The 24084-nt window shown below is 31.5% G+C and overlaps 1 protein-coding gene across 1 annotated transcript; it reads left to right on the top strand.

The window, feature by feature from the left end:
• LOC111056544 (farnesol dehydrogenase) lies at positions 1 to 21423 on the top strand. The gene is made up of 8 exons (XM_039419612.1): positions 1 to 171; positions 6061 to 6241; positions 8838 to 8971; positions 10293 to 10476; positions 12728 to 12857; positions 14276 to 14408; positions 16594 to 16737; positions 19104 to 21423. The coding sequence occupies exons 2-8, from the start codon at positions 6070 to 6072 to the stop codon at positions 19281 to 19283; spliced, it is 1077 nt and encodes a 358-aa protein (XP_039275546.1). The 5' UTR covers positions 1 to 171; positions 6061 to 6069; the 3' UTR covers positions 19284 to 21423.
• Positions 21424 to 24084: the final 2661 nt, after the last annotated feature.

Below are 24084 nucleotides of genomic sequence, written 5' to 3'. Positions count from 1 at the left end.
AGCTGCAGTTGAGTGTTATCAAGAACCTAATCGAAGTCAACTCTGCAAGATAAGAAATGAAACTTTGTTGAAAACAGATCCGCAGTAGTGCAACCAGATTTGTCGGCCGATTCCCCAACTAGCCTGAGCACGAGCACGTTCGACTCCTTACACTCCAGACACAAAAATCAGGTAAAATACTCAATATTACAATAATTCTATCTATTTAATTGTTCACGAATGATTGTTTCACTTGTTTACTCACAATTGTCAAAAATTTGGTCATTTCAAAGCTATAATCAATGAGAGAGACGTGATAGAATCATAAAATGAGTAGGACAGTGAATGATGTAGAAGAATTATTTTTCTATCCTCATGACTATTCTTGTTGTGAATCCATTTTATGCAATTACTCATTCACATAGATGATGAACTTCGTAATGAGTTCAATTTATATACAGTATTTAGCAATAAGACAAACAAATATACGAATTTGCAATTGAGATAGATGGAATCCTCTTGATATCTCCAGGAAAATTTTATTACTTGTTTAGGTGTTTGCTAAAGTTACACTCTAGAGCTGTTTGGTCTATAATATTAATTTTTTTGGTCTTAATATTCATTACTAGCACTAGAATACAAAGAATACAATACGGAACAAAGTGGCTTTTTTTATTTTTTAAATTAAAGGGTTTTATGGTTTAATAAAAAAATTTATGTCGACAGCTTCTTCACAAAATATCATCTCTCTTATTATTATGATATTATCTGTAGCAGTATCAAGAAACTGGTGCTCTGATTGTCTTAAAGCTTCGATTTTTGTTCTATTAACTATAGTCATGTCTTAGCTAGATATTATAATCTTGATGAATAGTCTACAAGTTTACAATATTGCTTTATTGTCTTGTTTCTTCATATTTCAGTTTTTAAAATGAAATCCATGTTTTATTTTAAACAAGAAAATTAGACTAGTTATATAAATGTGCAATCAAATTTCAGAAAATTCATTATCCTCAATTTCATGTTTTATTTAGAGAGCATTTTGTATAGGGTCGCCATTTTGTCAGAGTCTCTTCTCACGTGCATTCAAAATTTATCAAATCAAATTCATTTATTGCCAAAAATAAAACAAACAATAATTTACTCATACACATACATACACGAGAAAAAATGAAAATAAATTATTCATAATATATTAATATTATATTTATACATTATATATATATATATATATATATATATATATATATATATATATATATATATATATATAATATTACACATACATGCATATACATGAGAGCAGAAATACCAATTATAAAATGTCTAGGCATCACCAGCAAAAAGAAAAATCTTTGCCCGCTGGTAAGAGTTGCTTAAAAGAAATCATTGAAATAACTATAAATTGAAACGAAAAGCTTTATAACAAAAGAAGAGACACAAAATATACTTTAAATCAATATACTTTAAAAATGTAGTCCAAAGTAGAATAATTCACACCTATATTAATAATTTATAAAAGGACAGAATTCAGAGAAATACCAAACTGAAAACTGAATCAATTTTAATCATTTAATGAAGGAATTATTATTCTCACATTAACGGAAATGCTTCAATTGAAATATATCACATACTTATTAATTTCAAAGCGTGTTGAAAATGGATTTAAAAATCCGGAAGCGCTCCACACGTGAGTAGGCTACTAGTTTTGATAATTTTTATTCAAAAAACTTGACTGCAGTGTCGTGAAAATAGTTCAAAAGCGAAATGTTTCACACATTTGAATAGAATTATTTCTAAAGAAATAAATAGACTAAAAGCATATCTAAGTATTCTTGTGTATTGTATATGACAATAAAGAATTATTGGTGATTATTTCTTGATCCATTCCGAGCTGCTTTGTATAAATACACTTTTTTATGTATTTGAACACGACATGCAGTCGATTATTAAGTAAATATTAAAAACTTTTACTTACTGACTGGAGTACTTTCAATCGTCTGGCGATCATTTTCAACAGTCATTAGAATTATTGAATAGTCAAAGAATTATTGAATTGAATATGCTGATATTTTCTGGAAATTACTAGATGAAAGGACTGATTAAGTGAAAATCTAGATTGAATTATCAACAGTGTATAAAATATGGTGAAGAAGGAAATAGTTTTAAACATAATACCTTTGCTGTTTTAATATTGTTCTATTGAGTCGAGCATAAAATTATTCAATATTTGTTATATAAAATTGTTAAATCGATAGTTAAGCGATAAGACATGAGAAAATATAATTTTGAAACTGTATAACAAAACTTATGATAGTCTACAGATAGAAAGTAGAGTAGTCTTGAGATATTTGTTTTCCTATTCAAACACGCTCTTGCGATTAATGGCCATTTATCAAGAAACAGAGCATTCACCTCAACGTTTTTCTTATTTTCTTAAGTCTCTTAAGAATAGAATCGTCCAATGAATATTGTTTTGATAATTTCAGAGGACATTAGAGTTAATATCGTCTTAATCCGATCGCTCCATTAATATCCGTAGGTGATTTATCCCATTTTCATTACTACATAAATAAAGCCTCCAATAATATTAGGCTACTGTATATTGGAAGTGAATATATATAAGCTCAGAAATTAAACTTCTTTTCGCACATATTCATCCTCTCCTATGTTTTATCCATCTAATTCATTCCAGTTCCAATGTGTATTCATTCTTATTTTTAATCAAATGCAGAGAATAATTATTACAGTGAACATATTTTGATTAAGGCTGTGCAAAGGCTAAAAATAAACTTTCTACTCGTGATATTTTTCAATTTGTATATCATCAAGCTATTAAAATGAAAAGGTTTTCTCAGGAAAACATTTTTTTTCTGATCATTACTTCTCGAGATATGAGCGCCTAAAGTTTAAATGTTTGGGACAGAACATATCAAATTCGGTGAAAGATAGATAGATCCATGAGATAGATTTAGAGGATAGATTTTTCATGGTATTGTTGAGTGCATAAAACAAAAATTCTCTGAAAATATCAATTTTCAAGATAGTTATTCAATTTACTAAAATAACCAAAAATAACTTTTAGTTGAGTTACTTTTGGTAAATTGAATAACTTTTCAAAAATTGATATTTTTAGAAAATTGTTGTTTTACTAGATCAACAATACCATGGAGAATCCATCCTTCAAATCTCATGGATTTATATTTTACCGAATTCGAAATGTTCTGTCCCAAAAATGCAAACTTCAGGCGCTCATATTTCAAAAAGTAATGATCAGAAAAAAATGTTTTCCAAAGAAAACTTTTTCATTTTGATAGCTTGATGATATACAAATCGAAAAACTTTGAAAAATATCACGAAAGTTTATTTTTAGCCTTTGCACAGCCTTAAGGTTTATTTCATTATTTCATTGATACGGTATTCTTCTTGTTGCTTCATGCATGCTCGTTTGCAGGTATTATTTTTCTTATATTGATATATTTGATAAGATTAAGAATGATACCGGTAAGCTTTAAAATTATACCTATAGCCAAATAGACTATAAATTTCGAATTTCCAGGCAACAAAGTTCTTGTTCAAGAAAAAAAATTGTTATTAGAGTAACATCCTCCAATATGTAGTAAGCCTACTCTACCGATAACTTTTTTTACAGATGGAAATTACAGAGATGTTGCAAGTATTCAAATGCTAGTGAATTAATAATTATTATTAAACGAAATTCAAATTAAATTCTGTAATTCACCCCGAAGACTTCTGCTATTGCAAATATTGACAACAGGGTGAACAGCTAGATGGAAATTCGATGAGTCCGGGACTGACAAATAATTTTTGAATAGTAGCGCTCATCGAATTCCCATTTAGCTGTTTGCCCAGTCAATATTTGCATTAGCAGAAGACTTCGGGGTGAATTACAGCATTAAATTTGGATTATTGTTTGATAATTATCAACTTTTTTATTGCGGATGATTCGCACATGAGCTATTTACTTTAATTCAGCTTATATTATCCTTTTTTATTATTATTAAACGAAAATCCAAATTAAATGCTGTAATTCTCCCCAAAGCCTATTCATTTTTGAATATTAGCGCTCATCGAATTTACATCAAGCTGTTTTCCCTGTTGTCAATATTTGCAGTAGCAGAAGTCTTTGGGGAGAATTTAATAATTAGCATTTAATTTAAACAGCATTTAATTCTATTTCTATTCTAATTCTATTATATTCTAATTCTATTATACTCTAATTCTATTATATTCTAGTTCTATTCTATATTCATTCTATTTTATTTTGATAAGGGGAGAGAGAACAGTTTCTAGAGGCTTCCAAAGCAGGCTACATTGATGTCAGGCCTATATTGTTGTTGAAACATCGTATTACTACTTATATTATCCATAAACTTTTATTCCTATAAACTACCTATCTTATTAAATGAAATGGGAACACAGCTTTAAGCTGGGTTTACACCAAAGTTATTAACAAAATGTTAATAACTTAATCCTTATAGATTCTATTGGATCTAATGGAGCTTGACAAACACATATGTTCATCATATGTGTATGATAAGTTATGTTCAATCTAATAGAATCTATAAGAATTAAGTTACCGTATTAACATTCTGTTAATAACTTTGGTGAGAACCCAGATTAATCTGTCTCATTTATATCTATCTATCTATCTATATCTATCTGGTGGGTTAAATGGAGGAAGATTTTATTGCCTCAATTTCGCCCACATCACTTTTATTGTAAAGTGTTAATAAAAGTAATTCATCTATCTAATTGATCGTTTTATCCAACTTAAATTTCAATAATCAAGACATCATCTCCAATTGAAGATAAAAGCATTTGACAGCAAACAGTAACTTAGTATGTTTTAATGCTCTTTCCAACTCAATCTACTATCACAGATTTAAGATTTCATGTTTATTCAGTCTATGCTACTACTGACGATGATCCCTTGATCATTGGGTTTTGTGTGATTGAAACTATATCTAAGTAGAAAATGCAAAATAATTATGGATGTATATTTTTACTAAAAATTAAGGTACCCCAATTTCCAACTTTCTATACGTTTAGAGGTCCCCTGGGTCCAAAAAAAAGGTTTTTGGGTAACTATATCTAAGTAGAAAATACAAAATAATTATGGATGTATATTTTTACTAAAAATTAAGGTACCCCAATTTCCAACTTTCTATACGTTTCAAGGTCCGCTTGGTCCAAAAAAGTGGGTTTTGAGTATGTGTGTGTGTGTGTGTGTGTGTGTGTGTATGAGTGTATGTGTGTCTGTATACACGATATCTCATCTCCCAATTAACGGAATGACTTGAAATTTGGAAATTAAGGTCCTTACATTATAAAGATCAGACACGAACAATTTCGATCAAATGCAATTCAATATGGCGGCTAAAATAGCGAAAATGTTGTCAAAAACAGGGTTTTTCGCAATTTTCTCGAAAACGGCTCCAACGAATTTGATCAAATTCACACCTAAAATAGTCATTGATAAGCTCTATCAACTGCAACAAGTCCCATATCTGTAAAAATTTTAGAAGCTCTGCCCCATCTATGAAAAGTTTGATTGTAGATTCCCAATTATCAGGCTTCAGATACAGTTTAAACAAAACATTTCAAGTGGGAAAGATTGAGCATGAAAATCTCTACAATTAATGTTCAGTAACATTTTCACCTAAAATTGAAAATAAGCTTGAAATTCGAGAAAATGTGATAATTCAATTGCAAACTGTTGATTCCATTGAATCATTCACTATGAAGAGATAGCAGACCTCGTTTGTCTCCAGCGTTATTGTCCTGTCACCAGCTTGCTCAGATCTTGAAATAGTAGACTTGAAATGCGCTTGAACACTAGCGTCAGTTGATCAATTTTCATAACGACAAGGAAAGTTGTGTGAGTGCGCCACACCAGATTTTTTATTATGGATCAGCTCCACGGCATCTTTGTTCAACAACACACATCTCTACAGTAACTCCATTTATTTGATAACATCATTCATCTTATATTCATTCCATTGATAGATTTTGAATAATAAATCATTTTTCCATGTTCAATGTCTATTGATTTTGCAGGCTATCAAGATGAGTGGAGGAGAAGAGTCAATCAACGATTCGAATTCAGAATTGGAAATTTCGAACGGAAATCGCCGACAACTGGAAGTAGGGGAAGACGCAGAGCCCAAACCAAAAAGACCGCGCTGTGAAAACAACCAGAAAAATGAAAATAACGATTTTCCAGCAGCAACTTCTTATGGTAAAATAACTAGCTCCATTTTCCATTTCTTCTTAATATCTCTAAAGCTGGGTTTACACCAAAGTTATTGACAAAATGCTAATAACTTAATCCTTATAGATTCTATTAGATTGAACGGAACTTGACAAACACATATTTTCATGTATGATAAGATATGTTCAATCTAATAGAATCTATAAGGATTAAGAACATTTTGTTATTAACTTTGGTGTAAACGCAGCTTTACAATTCAACTAAAATTATGGGAAGCAGTTTAAGTCCCTGCCAGAGAAGCTAATAAAATAATTACTTTCAAAGAGGTTTGAAAGTTATGTTTACATAATTTATAACATATAATTTCCAGACACTATACATCAAGCAAAAGTGAAGAGTTCAATCTAAATCAGATTCAAAGTGGTTATGATTATGATTCGATTATGGTTATGGAATGGAAATGATTATGAAGTGATTGCATGATTTTACTATGAATATAAGCAACAGTAATGAGTTAAATGTATCACAAAAACAATTTTTCACACCCCTTTCTCCTACTTGTGTCCAAGACATAAAATATTGACAAATACAAATATTAATATAACCTGAAGATGGTGTGAGCTCTGAAACTAGTTGTTATAATTTGTATTCCTGAACTATTGTTTTATTTTTTTCAAAAAAGGGTACTATAATTCTATTTTATAAATTAACAAATAAGTTGAGCTATGGGCTGCGATCACACTGAGAAAATGTATGACAAATATGTTGTTTGAAACGGTTCAGCAAATTTATTACGTGTTTGAACAAACAGTATACCAGTTTTAGCTATAAAAACTAACATTGGTTGTCCAAACTTTTCAAAATTTTGTCATTTGAACCCTCAGCAAACAAGATAAAGATGTTTGTCATGATTTTTCTGTGGCCTCCAGTTGGTCCTTAAACAATAGAGAAGGCTAAACCAATGTGTCATAGGCCTACTGTTTGTAGGCCTACAACTTTGTAGTAATATAATATAAAGCACTTAGTGAGACAATGTCTTTGTCTCTCGATTAAGGTTAAGTGTTTGATTAATTAACCTCAGTCGATGTTCAACTATTGAGTTGAAGGTAATGTAATTTATCAAAAATTTAAGAGACTTGAGATTTTGTCGATATTTACACTTTATTCCAATAAAAATTATTATTTTACAGGAGAGTGCTGTAGAATACTTTTTTTTCAATAAAGTGGAATATTGACAAAATCTCAAGTCTCTTCAATTTTTTATGAATGTTATTTATGTATTATACATTAGTTTAGCCTTCCCTATTGGTTAAGGACTAACTGAAGGTTATAGAAAAATCTTGACAAACATCTTCAACATAATTGTTAAGGGCCTCAAAAGACAAACTTTCAAAACGTTTGGACAAACAATGGTTTTCTTCATAGCTGCAACTGTTATACTGTTTGGCCAAGCATGTAATGAAATCCGCTTAAGTCGTTCCAAACAACATATTTGTCATAGACTTGAGATTTTGTCGATATTCACACTTTATTACAATAAAAATTATTATTTTACAGGAGAATGCTGTAAAATAATATATTTTTTTTAATAAATTGGAATATTGACAAAATCTCAAGTCTCTTCAATTATGGAGAAGTTCCATACCATCAATATTCACTCTATAAACTGTATCATTCATCAAAAGTATTCTTCTCAATACAAGACAGAATAGAATAGCTTATTACTCTCTGACTAGGTGCTATGATAATGATGATGACTAAAAATGTTGTTTCTCAGAGTGGCTCCAGTTTAATTGACTCTATTTTTGTGTAAAGAATTCATTCGAATCCACTACAAGCAGTCAATAGGCAATACCATAAATTATTCATTGGAGCGAGGGTCACTCAGCATGGTTATCTAAGCAAGAGTTTAGCAACAGCTAGGTACCGTTGTACTAGTCATCATATTGGATGATCTCTCTTGCCGCTAATATTAAGCATTTCTCTCTATTAAGCATTCTCTGTTTCAATACGGTAGTAACTTTATCATAGAAACACTGTAAATTACCTATCTAATAGACTAAGATCCGATTCCGAGGCACTCGATCGTACTGGACCATTGACTCTATATTATTGAATCCTTACGTTCAATCCAATTCAATGCAATTCAATTTATTAAGCCAAATCACTTTACAACTGGCCATGTCAAAAGTATTAAAAAACAGACAATAAATATATAGGAGCTTACAAAATATAGCACATGTCACATCAATTAATTCATTCTTCTACACTACATATAACATAACATTCTTCTACACTCTACATACAAATAACTGTAATTTTACAGTTGAACAAATTATAACAAACTATCATTTAAAACTCTTCAACACTATAATATGCCTTGTCAACCAGAAATATATACAAATCTCTCTTAAAATTAGGCCTACTTGACAATTTTTAGGCAGCAGTTCAATTGTCTATTAGATTTAGTAACTGTCCATCTGTCCTAGAACCCTGGCATTGACCTAGAAACCTTTGAACGTACAGATTAAATATTATAGAGTCAATGGTTCATTTTTTTAATTATGCTTGAAACGAGCCAGAGTCCCTCTAAAAAGTGATTGTTGTTTTCAATATTGTCCAGGAATGAAAAAATGGCACCTGAAGACAGCTATAGTGACTGGAGCCAGCTCCGGAATAGGGGCCGCCATTTCCAAGAAGCTCGTCAGTGCGGGCATGAACGTGGTGGGGATAGCTCGCAGAGAATCAGCATTGCAGGTAATCATCATTTTAAAAAAATACCTTCTCATTTAAACCTAGTTATTTTGTAAGTCAGTGGTGAGAAGTTTATGGTGAGGTAAAACCAAATGGCTTCAATTCGTGCTCTACTCTAAATGATGAAATGTTATTTGATACGGTAATAATTAGTACTCCAATAGAAAATATATTTATTAACAGAAAAATACGTTGATGTTATCTTTCAATTATGGAGAAATACCACAACATCTCTTACTATAAAATCAAATTATCAAATATATTTATAATAAACTTTCAGTGTATAAACTTAGTGTATATTTACAGGCTGAAGTTTTATTGATTGAAATATTTAGTTAATAGAATGATAAAGCATAATACCAGTTCAGTAGAATATATATATATATATACCTAGTTTCCTCAAAGCTTTACTTTCAGGTACAATTTAATAATATTATTCCCAGAAATGTAGAAATTCTATTCAAATGGAATCGTATACCTAGTTCTTCGTGAAGCTTTACTTTCATATAGAATTGTGAATTTTCTTCAAGTCCAAGCAGTGTTTCATAACAAGAATTTGAAAAAGACTTAGTTCCGGTTGCACAAAAGCCGGTTAAATTTTAATCGTGATTAATCCACGAGAACCAATCAGAGAAGCTGTCTTATCAGAAAAATCTTCTCTGATTGGTTCTTGTGAAAATTTAACCGGCTTTTGTGCGACCAGGCCTTAAAATATGAGGATTTGCAGAATTTTTCAGTGAAATTCTCAAAGTTTGGAGATATGAAGCAATTATTATTAGTATAAAACATTTACTTAAATTAACTTTTTGAACACAAATTTGATTATTCACTCATATACCTGTAATTTTGTTTTATAACTCTATTCTTACATAAGAAATTTATGGATTCAACAAATTTTATGGAAGATATCGTTGTTCAGTTAGTATTCTAGTTAACTTGTTCAAGACTGAGTGACTTATCTGAAATTATACTATTTTTTATAGTAAAATCCAAGACAGAAAATAACATTTGGAGAATTTTCATTTAAATATTATTAAAATAATATTCAAATATTTCAGCGAAATCTAGATCTATAAAATTGATTCAAAAGTCTAGAGAGCCTATCTGAAATTATACTATTTTTATAGTAAAATGGAAGACAAAAAATAAAATTTGGAGAATTTTCATTCAAATATTTCAGCGAAATCTAGATATATAAAATAATTCAAAAGTCTAGACAGTTTAAATCAAAAATCTAGTCCAAAGAGACAAATTAAGAAGATTTGAAGAGCTTGCATATAACAATGTAGTATAACTAGCGATAAACATTTTCATTTTTCGACAGAAAATCAAACGAAATATGGAAGATGAAGGACTGACGAATGGTGATGCGAAGTTCATTCCGCTGACCGGAGACCTGACTGACCATGAAGTGATTGATAAGCACCTCGAATGGATAGATAACAACCTCAACGGGATTCATGTCTTAGTGAATAACGCCGGCATTATGCAAATATCAAAGCTGATGGGTACGTTTTTAAAAAAAACTAGTTTCACTTTTCAACTCAATTCGTTGCTCTAAGCATGAGTTATCCACGATTGATTTTCAAATTTGATAGAAGTTTTTTTTATTATATAGAGTTTCTCACGAAAAGTGTCTCAGCCGAAGACCATAGATTCAACATAAAATTTGCAACAAAAATGTTCAGTATGATTTTCTTATGTCGATCTTATAGTTTTCGAGATATATAGATTTTTCGACATTTTTTAAAAACGTCAATAACTAGAAAAATATTAATCAAAGTGCAAGTTTAAGGATATGGTTGGTAAAAGAAAGAAATTTACAATAGGATACAATTTTTTTCATTGTTTTCGTTTTTGAACTTTTTATGAGAGTTCAAACTGTTTGAAATTTACCTTTGAACTCAATAAATGAACTTTTTCACATTTGAGCGCTCATAAAAAGTTCAAAAACGTCGAACAAAGAAAGAAATTATATGAATCTTATTCGAAATTTCTTCTCCTTTCCAACCATATCTTTAGAATTAGATTCTACTAATAGTTTTCTAGTTATTGAAGTTTTGTTAAAAATATTGAAAAATCTATATATCTTTGAAACTAAGGTCGATATAAGAAAATGTTACTATACATTTTCTATTGCAAATTCCATGTAGATTCTATGGTCTTCGACTGTTACACCTTTCGTGGGACATTCTGTATTTCAATAATAGTTATGAATTAGAGAACCTGAAAAAGGTTTCCGAACAGCTCCAATATAAAACTTGATTTATAATCCAACAATAATTCGAGTAGCCTACAATTTGAAGCTTTTTCTTCAATAAGCTTATTGTCATAGTTGATAAATGCATTTACTATATTGATGAGATACATTTAAAGATAGATAAATTGATCTTATTATTCGACAGAAAAGATATTATTTCCACTCAAAGTATTTGGATGTATAGTACAATGTATTTCAATATAATATACATAAACAAAGGGCTACGGTACTTTTAGTAATAAAAGTAAAACGATAAAATTATAGTAAGTTAGGCTACCCTTCTTTAAAAACACCTTTTCCTTCTTTTAAAAAAGACAACAAACTTCTTCAAATTATTAAAACCATTAAACAATTAACTAAGAGCACTATTTCTGGCCCCTTCTTATTGATTTTTGTTAATTGTTTTAATGTAATGGTCAAGGAAGTTTCTTGTGTTTTTATAATAAGTGAAAGTTGTTTTCAGGAAAAAGGTATCTAGGTACTATTTGTTTTATTTTTATTTCAAGATGCTCTGTATCTGCGATGCTAATTTCAATAGCTCGACAAAATTGACCTACTCCTTTGTACTTTTTGAAGATATAAAAATAACATTAAGAGAGCATAAGAAAAAAAATTGTTATCATTTATCATTTAGTCAGCTGAAGAATTCATTGCATGCAATTACTACAACAGTTGTCCACTCATTCATTCATAACATCAGCTGAGGCTATTAGGATTTGCAAGTGATCATTAACAAGCAGTTCGCAATGGAAAGAAGCATTAAAGAATATTTATTTTCTCTTGGAACTCTGTATCGAAATCATGTATCACATGACCACCTTCTCATTTAGAAAAATGAATTTGTATCCATATGAGGGTCAAAGATGTTGAAGCAGCAGAGTAATATTTGTAGAGTAATTTTTAATTTCAAATAGGATCCCCAGTGAAACCTACTGTCAAATTATTCTTGTAAGAGAAAAATTTAGCTCTTTTCATAATTATCATCAACTTTTCATAATCAAAAGTTGCGGGTTTCAAAGATCCTTCCTTTGAGGAGTTTATTCAAATTATAGACATGATTTTTTTTTTGAAGATGTAATAATTATTGTTATCTGAAATTTTTGGATGGATATTGTAAGCTGTTTTTAATGCTTTGCTTTTTGGTCAATAAAATTTTTTTTTTATTACAAAAAGCATATAAGCTACAATTATTTACAAAGTATTAATACAATTGGTTGATTATTTGCTGATGTCAGAAAATGTGGCCTCCACTATTTATGAATATGTGTCGGGATGCCACAAATCCACTAATCATTCTTATAATATAGTCAAGGAAGTTTCTTGTGTTTTTTATAAGAAGTGAAAGGTGTTTTTAGGAAAAAGGTACCTACTATAATAGTTTTATTTTTATTTCAAGATGCTCTGTATCTGCGATGCCAATTTCAATAGCACTGTATATTATTTGATTCTACACACTTTCTATTCAAGGTCATTGCTGGAACATTAATTGTTTATTTCAGACACTGAAGAAGAGTACTGGAATAGGGTCTTCCAAACCAACGTTCTGGCAGTTGCAAGGATGACCAAACAGGTTTTGAAAATCATGAAGAAAAATCATTTTGATTATGGTCACATAATCAACATCAGTAGGTGAGTAGAAGATAAAATTCTGCTGCTAGCTTATCAAATCAATCAAATTTGTAGAAAAAGATTATTTATTGCATTCGACACATAACAAATCTCATGCTTTATTTCATAATTGACTGTAATTGGCTTTATTTTAATAGAATACGATTATATTCTATTGAATTTTTTGCGGATAATGTCCACATGTACTTTCTGCTTGTGCTTGGGTGAAGTGCGTTGGTAAATTGATGAGATGATCAATTGAAACCCAATTCAATTCTATTGAATATGTTTTTATATTTATTTCAATTAACTACTACAATATCGGGTCACCAAGCTTCGCTTGTTATTTATTTATTGATAAACAGAACAAAATTCATTAAAAGTGATTGGGGAAGGACTAACAGGCATAGCCCAAAACTGTTTCTTCCCCGAATTTTTATTTATACACTATAAATAGTCAAAAAAGTAGGTTATGTTCCATACACTTGAATTCAGGTGCAATTTTCAGTCCAAACATTTGAAAACAGTAAAGTTATAATCTAGATTGTTTTCAAACCAAATTGAATAACAAAATAACACTCACTAATCACCTAAAACTGTAAAATAATTATTAAATTTGAAAATTATGATATACTCTAATTTAGAATGATATACCGTGTCATGTAAACAAATCAGATTATTTTGATCAAGCCGATTATAATTTCTATTATTATCCTCTTTATTAAATCATTATCCTTTTCATGTCCTTCAGCGAGTTTTCCCAGGGATGAGACCTAGTGCAATCGAATTTTCATATCATAGACCTATGTTCCAAATTTCGTGAAAATCGTTGGAGTAGCCTTTTTCGAGATCAGTTGGACATAAATAATCATATAACCATATAAATACAGAAATTGCTCGCTTAATATAATGGGATACATAATTATTCATAACTTAATGCTCGATATTTTGAATATCTTAGCCTATTTTGATTATCAAACTAAATCATTTTTTATTATTTAAATAAAAATTCTCACTTTTTATTTTAAATAAAAATAAACTTAATGCTCGATATTTTGAATATCTTAGCCTATTTTGATTATCAAACTAAATCATTTTTTATTATTTAAACCAATATAATCATTATCGATTCATTTACCTCTTTCCATTGTTATATCATGACGACCTTACAAGACTCCTCAAGCACCGCATAAGCAAATTTTGTAAATCATAATGCTGAAATTCGAATAACTGTTTTCCTTCATTTATTTTTCAAATACTCTTCAATTTCCTTGATTTTCAAAAATTCATAAATTTTCAGTGTGGCTGGAAACAACAACTCATACCCTTGCAAAGGCTGCTGTAAATCATAACACTAAAATTCGAATAACTGTTTTCCTTAATTTATTTTTCAAATACCCTTCAATTTCCTTGATTTTCAAAAATAATTAAATTTTCAGTGTGGCTGGAAACAACAACTCATACCCTATACCGGGGATGGTGCCTTATTTTATTTCAAAAAAAGCAGTGGCAACGATATCAGAGGGATTCAGAGCAGAACTGTCAGATGCGCAGTCACTGGTCAAAATCACTGTAAGTATCCTAAAAACGTGAATATCTTCTCATTTATCCAATTTGAAGTTTATATTCTCATATTGGAATGTTGGGGATGATAAACATATCATTCTATGCATATAATTCTATGTAAGTACTATTATAATTAAGGGGACAGCATACACTTTTTAAAACGTAGTTTGGAATTTGATTTGCGAAGCCACTAGATTTGTTGTCTATAGAGCTTATAGGCCAAAATAGACATACATCAGTGACCAGTCTATATTCCATTCTCCTCTCTATAACGCTTTATGACACTCAGGACAACCACAAATGTTGCGTTAAGAATTTACAAAATGATTCGTTAGAAATGTAAAAATCATTTTTTAAATCATTTTAAAATTACTAATTCAAAATGTCTGAAAGTTCAGCAAAACGTAGCCTAAATGTGTAATTTCTTAGCGACGACTCGAGCGGCTAGAGCCGCGTGATTAGACCCACTACGGCTACAGCACATAACCTATAAATTCATTAGATACAATGGTTCATTCGACTTTTATGTTGTATCAACATTATGGAGACAAATTATCTTGAACTGTTGGCTACTATATTGCTTCCACAATTAATATCTAATTAATCATCACTTAAAGAACCCATTGCACTTTTTAGGTTATGCTATGAACTCTAGTCGCGCGTCTCGAGTCGTCTTCCACATTTCATGTACTATGGACCGTAAGCTACACACGCGAATTCTGGAATCTTAGCATTAATAGTTTTGAGGCTTTGACTATTATTATTAATACTACATCTTATGGAAGTAAAAAGGACACATTTTTTGCATATAAACATACAATGTTTGCACCTTGAATATTGTATCTCAACTTGCTACTAGAACACAAATAAGCTGAAATAAATAATTGAAGCTCAATTACTTACCAATCAAAAGATTCTGATGCTCCATAACTTCACTATGGAGATTAACGAATTTGAATTACTCCATTTCACATTGCAACAGTATTTACACTAATTTACTACGGTACTGAAACTATCATAGGCCTACTTACAAGATCAGACATGATTCTCTGCGTTTGAATTCAAACTAACCTCTCGGCAGCAGCAGACTACGTAACGAATAATCACGAAGTCAGCCGAACTTTACCGAGGAAGCACACGGATCATTCTACTTTTGCTTCGGCAATACTCGGCTAGACTCGTGTTGTCTTGTAGGCTTCTCACGAATACAAGGAAGAAGGAACCTATTTGAAATGAAATGCCTCTTGAAAAATTAAACGCAAGAATTTTAAAATTGAAATTAATGAGCCTTTGAATGCTATTTTGAAAAATAGTACAATGAATCGTTCTATATATCTATGGAATACCGTACGGTACCTACATTAATTTAATATTCAAGATTCTTTGCTTGAATTACAGTCAAGAATGAATGGCTTGAAGGTTGAACCTATACTTGAATGTAAATGAGCACTTACTATTATTGAAAAATAACGGAATAATCAACGAAATTATTGTGTACGGAAATTAAAAATACGGTTGAGGAAGTAATTTTAGCAATAAATTTCTAAATTCCTTTAAATTATTTCAATACTTTTGACCATCCAATAATAAGTTATTCATCCTGTTTCGTAGCAAATACTGCTAAATGAGCACTTACTATTATTGAAAAATAACGGAATAATCAACGAAATTATTGTGTACGGAAATTAAAAATACGGTTGAGGAAGTAATTTTAGCAATAAATTTCTAAATTCCTTTAAATTATTTCAATACTTTTGACCATCCAATAATAAGTTATTCATCCTGTTTAGTAGCAAATACTGCTAAATGAGCACTTACTACTGTAATTAGGTATTGAAAAATAACCGAATAAGTAACGAAATTATTAAGTACGGGAATTAAAAGTACGGTTGAGGAAGTAATTTTAGCAATACATTTTTAAATTTCTTTGAATTATACAGTATTTTAATACTTTTGACCATCCAGCAAATAATAGGTTAAGTGATTTCTGTTCAGTAGCCGACTGTACCTTAGTTCAAAGATACATTCAAATTCAAATTTAGTTTTATTCACAAAATCATTACAAATACAGTACATTTATGAAAAATAATATAAAACTTTGGATCATTATATTAGTAGCAGGCTATTAATATATTATTGGTTTGAGAATGATGATTTTTATACAGTGGCATATTATATTTTTTTCTTCTAGACAATAAGTCCGGGCCTGGTTAGAACGGGAATAATCGAGAACTCCGGACTTTCGAAAATAATTCCGGATGACGCGCCAGCTTTGGATCGATCCGATGTGGCTGAAGCAGTACATTTTGTTCTCTCAACGCCTCGAAATGTTGTGGTAAGCTGCACACTTTTCAGGAATTAATAAAATAAACTAATAATAATATTTCGGAAAACACTAACTTACCTGTGTACCGGTACTTTAAAGTTTGTTTTATTAGAATAATATTAACTATTAATATTAAATAATAATATAAATTTAATAATAATATTTTATTAGAAACATTGTAAATGTGTGGTAGCTATAATGTTTGAAAGCTATATAGTAGGAATTATATTTATTATTTTATTTCAAACCGGAGTAATATTGTCATGGGCTTATTCTTTTCATTGTCCATCGGGAAACACAAAGTTACCTGTGCTCTGGTAATGCGGTACTTTATAAGTTTGTTTTATGGAATAGGTATAGTAAGTGTGTGGTAGCTATAATGTTTGAAATCTGTATTGGAGGACTTATGTTATTATTTTATTTTAAACTGGAGTAACATTACCATGAGTTTTATTTTTTCATTGTCCAAAGCACTGCTTTCCAATGAATAACCTTTTTTCTGCTGAACAAATTAATACAAACCTTGAAGAACCCTTTTATGGTTCCCATGGAAGTATTCACACATTGACATTTTGCTTATGATATAGGCTATTGAGTACATATGGAAATAAATTGGAAGTTGCATTTGCTCAAATGCTAATTAATGAATAATTATATTATTAAACAAAAATCTCAATTAAATGCTGTAATTTCCCGGGCTGACAAATAATGTTTGTATAGTAGCAAACTACAAACTCATCGAATTTTCCATCCAGCTGTTTACCCTGTTGTTAATATTTGCAGTAGCAGAAGTCTTCGGGGTTAATTGAGTACTTTTCAACATAGGTACTTTACTGTTTTACCGCAGGTTAAGCTTTAGTCCATCTATACCGTAGAGATTGTTTTCTTTTGTTTCTACACCTAGTGCCGGTTGCACAAAAGCCGGTTAAATTTTAACCGTGATTAATTCCACGAAAACCAATCAGAGAAGCAGTCTTTTCAAAAACGCCTTCACTGATTGGTTCTCAAGGAGTTAATCACGGTAAAAATTTAACCGGCTTTTGTGCAACCGGGCCATTAGACTTGCCTATTATAGTAGATGGAGCACTCAGTTGATAAAACTTTTTAGTCTGTGAATTTGAATAAATAGGCCTACATTTTTCTATTGCTATCAACACTACAATATATACTCATAATATGATTAACCTCTATATTATAGAGCAGAGGTATTGCATTGAAGGATTTTACACTTTCTAATGTGGTTAAGCTACCATCTTAGTGCCTTTTAAGGTGCGTACAGATTTACGCGCCGCGAACATGAGCAATTCACTTTTAATCAGCTGATGCCAATCTTTTTATATCTGTATTTTACCGTTTCTGTAAAAATACAGATATAGTCATGTTCGCGGCGCGTATAATTATCTGTACGCACCTTTAGAAGGTTTTTCCACCGAAAAAATGTATTGTAGTGGTAGATATATACTTAAGGTACCGGTGTATATATTTCATTCACCTTACTCTTGTTATAATGTATCAAATCGTGAAAAGTAAAACACTCTCAATAATTCATAATGAGAAGGAATAGTATATTTCGCACCTAGAGAAGAAAATGAGATTTTTCCGGCTCGAAATCGGTTTTCAAGTCCGAGGCCGTAGGCCGAGGACTAGAAAAGATTGAGAGCCGAAAAAACATTTTTGCCCGTGGTGCGAACGCTATTTTTCGCCACACACAAAAATAAACAATATATATAAAATAATAATAATTGTTTACTAAGCACTTCCGAAAGCAGAAGTGGAAGGTCATAGCTCTAGCAAATCTGAGGTAATCTGAATATCAGGAAATTGTCCAAGTATTTTTATTTTTCATTCTGATTTGTCTAAATAACCTGAAAGATTATTTTCAATTATGTGGGAGGTTGAGTTTATACTTTTTTATTCTTTCAAATGACAATAAGATGATATTATCATAAATGTTTTAATTATTGAATAATGAACACAAATAATGAAAAGTTTTTTGATCAGCTGTTTTTTGATCACCTTTCTTAGTTACATGTTAGCGGCTGGAAAGGGTACTCTTTCCGGCTTAGGCCGGAAAGAAACCTGTTCTAACGTCAGACGAGAGTCGTCTGCAAACAATGTCTTTCAGATCTACGTAGGGACTGGAAAACAGCTGCTTTCTGTGCAGTGTGGCGAAAATATATTTCTGAGAAATGTTGTTACCTACTTCAAAATTGTATTTTCAAAGGTGATATTACCATAAAGTTAAAAATTGCATTCTCAAACATGATATCATAATTCATATCCCTCATGATTGTGAATAATCAGACTAGGTCCAGCCAATAAACATTGATAAATTTTCTGAGAATGTATTTGACAGTATTAATTTGGATTTACAGATCAGTGAGCTGACCATCCAGGCCATAACGGAGAGCATACACATCCGGCTGATGAATCCAAAAAAACCTCACTCCGCTCTTCCATCATCCGTACCAATGGAAGAAGACGAGAATGGAGGAAACGGAACTACCGAAGATAAAAATGGAGGAAACGGAAATAATGATGATAATGCTGACTAAAGAAGAATCATCTCTCAGCTCCTGAACGACAATGGAATGGAAAATTCCTATTCTGGTGAAACTCGTTATTGGAAACCTTATAATTAGATATTTGAATTTTATCTTTTTGAATTTTGTAATTTAGGTTTAATTTTAATCGTAGAATTATTATTTATGTTTTCAGCCGAGATTTACAATGAGGAACAATGTCTTTTGTATTAGTTTGTAGGTGATTATTGTATGATGATTCCATCCAACAATCGCATTAGTTCTAAGTTTAGCTCTTTTAATTGAAGTTATAGATTGATTAGATAATTAAGGGCCTCATACACTAGGGAACTTGGATCGGCGAACTTGGTTCTTGCGAACCAAGTTCCGCAGTGCAGTGTATGTGGAAAATTGACGAACCGCGAACCAAATTCCTGACGAATTTGGTCTTCAATCTGTATTAAAAACTTTGTTCGGTTCATCAGCCAGGGCGATATATTCTATCTATATATGTATTCAATATATTTTCTTCCCACAGCAGCTGCAGTTCTGCTAGCAGCACCGCATCGGACCACGCCGGCGCCCCCTCCAACGGCGTCGCTCGGGGGGGACACGCTGACGCGCCTGTGCAGTAGAGGGGGGGCTCGAGTTGCCATTGGTCAGTGGGGTGCTTGGCTTGCTGCTAGAGTCATAGCCCTCTCCCGTCACTGGATTTCCGTCGTTCGTCTTTTTAGCAGAAGCGACGCCGTTGGAGGGGGCGTCGGCGTGGTCCGATGTGGTGCTGCTAGCAGAACTGCTGCTGTTGCTGCTAGTGATGCTGCTGCTGGTGCTCGAGCCCAAAAACAGCTGACTCGTCTGCTGCTTGGCGCGCGCCACGCGGCGTACTTCCGAAGCTGACTCCAATACCGTGAGAAAATCACAACGTTAATCCAGCACTCTAATAAAATTTTATCTTGGAAAAGTTATAATTTCGAAAAAATAAATAAATTTTGGCACAAAGTTGGCAGATCCAAGTTCCCTAGTGTATGATAATTAGCTCTGAATTCTTTGAATGAAATATTAGTAAATAAACATTTTTACAAGTATTGATCAACATGGCTTCTATATTGTATTCCATGTTTTATACATTTAGGTATTTCTAGGTTTATAAGTAATAAATTTAAGATTTTTAAATTTAGGTTTTGCTCAAATTTCTGTAGGATCATGAAGTATACTCGAACATCAATAAGTTTTGAATCTTACATAAATTTATACTGAAGTCGCTTCTTTGTCTTTTTTATCAAGAGTCAAGTCTCCTTTACAAGACTGATCTCTTTCAATCTATCAAAATAATTATTCCCCTTGCAAGCGGGTTTTCCAATATTCATGAACATTCAACTTTGATAGTAAATTCTGTTACAAAACAGTAAGAAATCTCAGATTAAGATATTATTAAATTCCATTAGTTGAGGAGATCTATATTTGTTGAACAATAGTGTTTTATCAAAACTTCAATGGTCATGATCTGAATTAGGCCTAGGCCTACATCACAAAATTAATAGGAACTCAGGGTCTCCAAAAAAAGAACTTCCATATTAGAAATGCTCTGTGTCTTCCTTGGAGGGAATAGTAAATTTTTGTTTGAAAATGTTACTGGTTAAGGAAATTCGCGAATATAACCACTCGTGAAGTACAATACAGATTTGTGGATTGTATTGAATGAGAGAAACCATAGCTTAATAATAGAGAAAATCCATCTCTTTTCTTTGAGTAATACATTTGAGTAAGACTACTAATGAAATATTAAACATTAGGCCCACAGTATCATAATAACTGTGCAGTTTATTTTGTATATTATGAAAAAGTGATTTGGTATTTATTCTGAACTTTGACGAATACATTTTACGAGTTTTTGTTTTAAGTGTATTGTTTTTAATCGCATTGATTATAAGGCCTCATCGCTGAATAATATGCTAATTGTAGCCAAAATTAATTGTTCAAATATATGTTTTAGCAAGTTTATGCTACTGAAATTACAATGAGAATCAGTGAATGTTTGTCAAGGGAAATATTGTATGAAATTATGTAAGATATGTAATTGAGTTACACATTTGTGTTATTATCGATGTGTGTCCCCTAAGTGTGTGTTTTAATGTGAATAAAGTGAAATTTACTGTTACTTGTGTTCGAAAAATGTTGAGTTTTCAATTATTTAGTCCCTCTAGATTTTTACTTCTAAAAATAATATGTTATGATACAGGAGTGTATAATCTGATTAAAAATACACAAAACAAAAACTGTTCCGATTGTATTTTTCCTTTTATTTATAATAACCGATAAAGAGTGGCTGTCTGGAGGGGTCTTCCCCCCACAAGAAAAACAACAATGAAAAAAACATGGCATCTCTTGCATTTTGGTGGGAAAGGGGAAGAATACAATTCTTGGTGATTTGACTTAGCACTCTCGTAGTCATAAGTTATCAGGCAATTTTCATGTACAGTGCACTATATATACTAGTAGTTCTGTGAACAGTAGACCTCGCGCAGTTATAACGATGTCCCAAACCATAAGCACATCCACACTGATACACTAACTATTTATTTGATCAGATCATGCTTACACAAGATTCAATTATCATATAACGCTTTCCGGAATTTAGCGCGAGAAAACCAGAAGACATCTAGGCGCCCAGACGAGCTGTTATAAGTTCTTTGCATCCTATTTAATAGTGCATAAAAATTGCATTCAATGAGGCATGCAATTTATAGTCTACACAGCTGCTGATTTTTTACCAAGTTACATTGAGATATTGAATTGCATGCGTCATGGCATGCAATTTATAGTCAACTCGACAGCTGATTTATGATGAATAATTCTATAGTCTGATTTTCACTCTAATATTGACGTATGAAGGAGGCTCCTTTTTAATTTTATATTATCCTTGAAATGCAAAATTTCAAAAAAAAAACCTTGTATATACGTCGACGCGCAATTTAAAAAGGAACATACCTGTCAAATTTCATGAAAATTTATTACCGCGTTTCGCCGTAAATGCGCAACATATAAACATTTAAACATTAAAACATTAAGAGAAATGCCAAACCGTCGACTTGAATCTTAGACCTCACTTCGCTCGGTAAATTATATTACTATAGATGTATATCGAGGTCTGTAGAAAGATTTCTAAAGGTTTCTATAAGTTATCATGACGAAGACCTTGGTGTATATACTTTCACCATAGAGAAAATATAGCATAAGATGCTATACTTAAGCTATATTTTCTCTATGCTTCCACTATCTGAGTTCTAGTAAGTGCATATTTATATCCATATCCATTCATTTACATTCATACTAGTAGTTCTGTGAACAGTAGACCTCACGCAGTATTCTCATCCACAAGTACCTGATTGAAACTATCAAAGACCTTAAAGAGATATCTTTAAGGTCTTTGGAAACTATAGACCTTATGGAAATACAGCAATAGACTGGCTTCTCCACACATCTGTGTAATCACTTGTCAGCTGATTTATGATGAATAATTCTATAGTCTGATTTTACTTTCCTTGCCCTATTACCATAGGTAAGGAAAGTATTGAATGAAAAAGACTAAGAAATTGTCAAAAAACCACTGATTTATTGATAAAAATTTATCGATAATGAGTTTATCAGAGATTGACAATGGTGTAATAACCGAAACCGGTCTTTCTAATTATCAATAAATCAGTGGTTTTTTGACAATTTCTTAGTCTTTTTCATTCAATATGAATAATTACCACAATATCAACTTCTCAACTACACAAAAAGGTAAGGAAAGTATTGCTTTCCGAAAAAAATTAAGGTACCCCAATTTCTAAATTTCTACACGTTTCAAGGTCCCCTGAGTCCAAAAAAGTGGGTTTTGGGTATTGGTCTGTATGTGTGTGTGTGTGTGTGTGTGTGTGTGTGTGTGTGTGTGTGTGTGTGTGTATGTGCGTCTGTGTACACGATATCTCATCTCCCAATTAACGGAATGACTTGAAATTTGTAACTTAAGGTCCTTACAATATGAGGATCCGACACGAACAATTTCGATCAAATGCAATTCAAGATGGCAGCTGAAATGGCAAAAATGTTGTCAAAAACAGGGTTTTTATTGATTTTCTCAAAAACGGCTCCAACGATTTTGATTAAATTTATACCTAAAATAGTAATTGATAAGTTCTATCAACTGCCACAAGTCCCATATCTGTAAAAATTTCAGGAGCTCCGCCCCATCTATGCAAAGTTCGATTTTAGATTCTCAATTATCAGGCTCCAGATACAATTTAAACTGTTGTTGTTGGCAACTGTTGATTCTATTAAATGATTCACTATGAAGAGATAGCAGACCTCGTATGTCTCCAGCGTTATAGTCCTGTCACCAGCTGGCTCAGATCTTTGTTTATAAGTAGACTTGAGATGCGCGTGAATACTAGCGTTAGGTTATCAATTTTCATAACGGCAAGGAAAGTTTTGTGAGTGCGCCACACCAGATTTTTACTCTAATACTGGCGAATGAATGAGGCTCCTTTTTCCTTCTATATTATCCTTAAAATTAAAAATTTCCAAAAACCTTGTATATACGTCGACGCGCAATTAAAAAAGGAACATATCTGTCAAATTTCATGAAAACCGCGCTTCGCCGTAAATGCGCAACATTTAAACATTAAGAGAAATGCCAAACCGTCGACTTGAATCTTAGACCTCACTTCGCTCGGTCAATAATAAGCTTAGATAAAGTATTCATCCCCAGGTTCTATGTTTTTCTACGATTTATTAATAGTTTAGAAGCTATATGGCTACCAAAAGGTAGGTACTAAAAAACAACAAACCATCG

The sequence above is a fragment of the Nilaparvata lugens genome, chromosome 1 (genome assembly GCF_014356525.2).
Source record: "Nilaparvata lugens isolate BPH chromosome 1, ASM1435652v1, whole genome shotgun sequence".
Classification (NCBI taxonomy): Eukaryota; Metazoa; Arthropoda; class Insecta; order Hemiptera; family Delphacidae; genus Nilaparvata; species Nilaparvata lugens.
Note: the sequence above shows the minus strand (reverse complement) of the source record. Positions and strands in the feature narration are given on the sequence as shown.

Coding starts and splice junctions, on each gene's coding strand:
- LOC111056544 (XM_039419612.1), top strand. CDS start 6,070: ATGAGTGGAGGAGAAGAGTCAATCAACGATTCGAATTCAGAATTGGAA. Junction 6,242..8,837: donor TCCAGCAGCAACTTCTTATG/GTAAAATAACTA, acceptor AATATTGTCCAG/GAATGAAAAAATGGCACCTG. Junction 8,972..10,292: donor GCAGAGAATCAGCATTGCAG/GTAATCATCATT, acceptor ATTTTTCGACAG/AAAATCAAACGAAATATGGA.